The sequence below is a fragment of the Orycteropus afer genome, unplaced genomic scaffold, assembly GCF_000298275.1.
Source record: "Orycteropus afer afer isolate SDZICR_OR568_19922 unplaced genomic scaffold, OryAfe1.0 scaffold01029, whole genome shotgun sequence".
NCBI lineage: Eukaryota > Metazoa > Chordata > Mammalia > Tubulidentata > Orycteropodidae > Orycteropus > Orycteropus afer.
The window spans coordinates 251,265-254,928 of NW_006922616.1; the positions used below are offsets into that span (position 1 = coordinate 251,265).

Here is a 3,664-nt window from a genome sequence, read left to right on the forward strand (position 1 = left end):
AAGTTTGTGAGCCATTTTCCTAAGATAAATTTCTCTATATATACATATGTATAGGAGCTCTGGTAGCATAGTGGCTCAGGCACTTGACTGCTAACCAGAAGGCTGGCGGTTCAAATCCACCAGCCACTCCTCGGAAGGAAGATGGGGCAATCTACTTCCATAGTGATACTGCCTAGGAAACCCATAGAGGGGTCACTGTGAGTTAGGTCCGACTTGACGGCACACAACAACAACAACAACAAATGCGTATTTAACTATTAAATTCCCCAGAACTGGTAAAATTTACTTACTGCTGACCATTGTATTTATTAAACATCAGATGTTTACTAGGGGCCTGCATAGTCCTGGATAAGCCTTCCACTCATTGTTTATGTTACTGTCAATACATTTTATCATCTTGTTTTTCCTTCTGTACACCTAGTTGTCCACCACTGGTATCAGTAAAACAACCTTATTGTCAACACTACCTTTTGCCCAGGCTTAATTTACTTCAGGCCTGACAGTATCCCATATATTCAAATTGAGTTTACCACCAGTTTTGGAGGAGCTATGCCAAGGTAATTTCAAAACTAGTATCTTAAAAACAAAAAAACAAACTCATTGCCATCAAGTCAATTGAACTCATAACGACCCATCCTTGGGTTTCCGAGGTGGTATCTCTATGGAAGTAGATTGCTCAATCTTCCTTCCGAGGAGTAGCTGGTGGGTTTGAACCACCAACTTCTGGTTAACAGTAATATCTAAATATATATGATAGACTCCAAGTCAATCCACTGCCTAGTATTTTCCTAGATGTTTTCCAACTCAGTTAGGAGTCCCTGTGTGACAGCTAAGTGCTCAGCTGCTAATTGAAAGACTGGAGGTTCCAATCCAACAGAGGCACCTCAGAAGAAAGGCCTGGCCATCTACTACCAAAAAACATCTAGGAAAAATAACACTGCCCAGTATTTTCATAGATGGAAGGGTTACAAATCATTATCACTGACCAACACTGCTTGGGCACCTAAAAGATGGAATGTGCCAGGAGTTGAGGCACCAAGGACAGAGATGAAATGCAGCTCATATACTTAAGATGGGAAAAAATTCCCAGAGATGTCTGACATTAACAGATAAACAGAAACTACAGCCAATGAGAAAAAGAGGGAAGGCCTTACAGTCAGAAGGAACAATATATTTAGAGGGGAAATGCTGACACATATCTGGAGAAGGAAATGCAATCAATTCCATGCAGTTGTCTTCAAGGTGGACATAAAGGAATGTTGAGATGAAGTTGTTTAAACAGGGAAGGGGACAGACCATAAGGCCTTGACCACTGTATCATGGGATTCTGAACTTGACTTTAAATGGAAGAAACTTTATCCAAGGGAGTGTTATAGATTAGCTCTGTTTTGGAAAGTGTCACTTTGATAGATGTTGGATAGGAAAAGAACTAGAGTGGTGGCAGAGGCAAGTTAGGGGTGTGTGTGGACAGAGGAAAATGGAGTTAAAAGTCAGGTTTGATGATCTGACAGTGAATAAGAGAATGTAGCAGATGCCCTGGGACATCAAATGGAAATGCCAATTAAGGCTCTGGGATAAAAAGGTCTCTAGAGATGTTTCTTATCCCTTCTTATGGAATTTAAAAACCTAAAAGTAGACAGAATAGAAAAAAAGAACCCTGATTTATCCAACACTCAACTCAATTAGGAGCCCCTGTGTGATAGTTAAGTGCTCAGCTGCTAACTGAAAGGCTGGAGGTTCCAATCCAACCAGAAGCACCTCAGAAGAAAGGCCTGGCCATCTACTACCAAAAAATCAGCCAAAGAAAACCCTCTGGAACCCAGGTGTACTCTGACACAAGAGGTCCTCATGAGTAGCAAGACTCCACAGCAACCGGTTGGTTTTTTGTTGTTGTTGTTGTTCCACTTAAATTACCAATCTATCAATTTTGCATCATCTCTACCCCTCGCTCTGCACCTTCACCATTATTTTGAAGCAAATCCCAGAAATCTAGAGATTGTTCACAAGATACCTGATCTGTGGTGTCACCATCCTCTGAAGAACTTTCGCTCCTTTCCTCTGCCGCAAAACGAACTCTTTTCCCCGCCCTTTCCTTCTGCGCTTCCCAGTGTGCTGCTGATAGTTCTTTTTCCTCTAGGACATTCTCCTCCTCCGCGCTATCCGCTCCCTCTTCGTCTTCTTTCTTTTCATTTTCTTCTTCTACATCCTCCTCCTCTTCATTTTCTTCTTCGGTGTCACTCTCTAAATCACTTTCGGGGAGTGTTTCCGCAGCATCCTCTTCCTCACTACTGCTTTCATATAAGCCACAATTTTTCCCAGATTCCAGAGCTCCTAGGATATAGCCTAGCCCGTCGCGAGCAAAACTAAGCGGCATAGAGCTACTGTTGCCCTTTTTTTTACGCTTGTTCAAGCCGAGGCAACGCTCCAGCTTTCGGATCTCTCGGTCCTCTTCTTCGTTGGCAGCCATAAGCGCCAGTTTCCGAGCAGCGGCATTGGCGGCTGCGGAGAGTTTGGTCTTCTCCGGGCAACACTTCGGATTGGCCTGAGCTTTGGGAATCCTGGCTTGGGCCTTGGGAGCCTTGGCCTTAGCTTGGGGAGGTCGCAGCTTTTGGGGAGGAGATGGGTCTCGACTGACGGTTGCGTGAACGCTTTCCTCTTTCTTTTCAGATTGAGGGCCGACTGTTTCTTGGGCCGCGCCGCGGCTTCCTGAGCCTGCTGTCCATTGAAACCGGCGGACTTTCCTCAGGTGTCGCTTCTCCTTTTTTAACTCCTTGCGGCTTTTTTTTCTGCCCGGGCGGAAGCCTGATGGAACGCCGCGACCCTCGGCTTGGGACCCTGGGAGAGGTCCCTTGAAACCTTCGGGAGCCTCAACCTCAGGGGTCGCTTGCACAAACTCCTCCACTACCAACTTTAGGCGCTTCATGGCCCCCTTCCCACCACCCCCATGACCGCGGTGCGGCCCGCGCCCGCCTTTGCGCTTCATGGGGTCAAGCGCCCCTGTCAACCGACTGTAGTACTCTACCACATACACGTGGATGCAGCCATTTTCCTGGGGACCGATTGACGTCCGTTTTCCGGCCTGGGCGGGGCTGGCGAGTGGGGGAAAGACGCGGTTGAGCAAGGTGCTGGGCTGTGCGTGCCACTGTGCCACCTGCTGGCCGGAGGGCGGTCGGGCCCAGAGCCTCTGCTCGTTTGCTGCGTGGGACAGCTGGAGCAAATTGTGCCTATGTTTTCTTTAAGGCACAAATATTTTAAAAATGTTTTTAAGGCTACAAAAATACACTCTCATTTTTAAAGGTTTATGAAAGATCAGATTATGGTAAAGAAACCTCTTATCAACTTGCTCCAAAAATGACCTTGCCTATGGGTATTGTGTCAATCTTTTCAGACATTTTTTACATTTACATCCCATAGAAAAAATTAATGTTGTTTTGTGTATGTATTTTACATGAGAAATATCATACTATGCTTACTATTATGTAATTTGCTTTTTCCATCCAACCTCAGGGCCTAGAGATCTTTTCATGGTATCAAAAATAACTTAGTATTTTCTTAGAGTTGCCTAGTATTTCAGGTATGATGTTCTATGATTCATTTAGCGATTTCTATGTTGTTGGACATTTAATCCCGCCCCCCCTTTTTTTTCCTTAGAAACTATGCTTCA

At 45.0% G+C, this 3,664-nt stretch overlaps 1 protein-coding gene across 1 annotated transcript in view; it reads right to left on the minus strand.

Annotated features, from left to right (window-relative positions):
• Nucleotides 1-2,983, minus strand: part of NOM1 (nucleolar protein with MIF4G domain 1) — a 37,343-nt gene extending 34,360 nt beyond the window's left edge. The window contains exons 1-2 of the mRNA XM_042783394.1: nucleotides 2,141-2,983; nucleotides 2,012-2,095 (exon numbers count right to left, since the gene is read on the minus strand). Of these exons, the coding sequence (XP_042639328.1) occupies nucleotides 2,012-2,095; nucleotides 2,141-2,983 (927 nt within the window). The remainder of the gene's footprint in view (nucleotides 1-2,011; nucleotides 2,096-2,140) is intronic.
• Nucleotides 2,984-3,664: the final 681 nt, after the last annotated feature.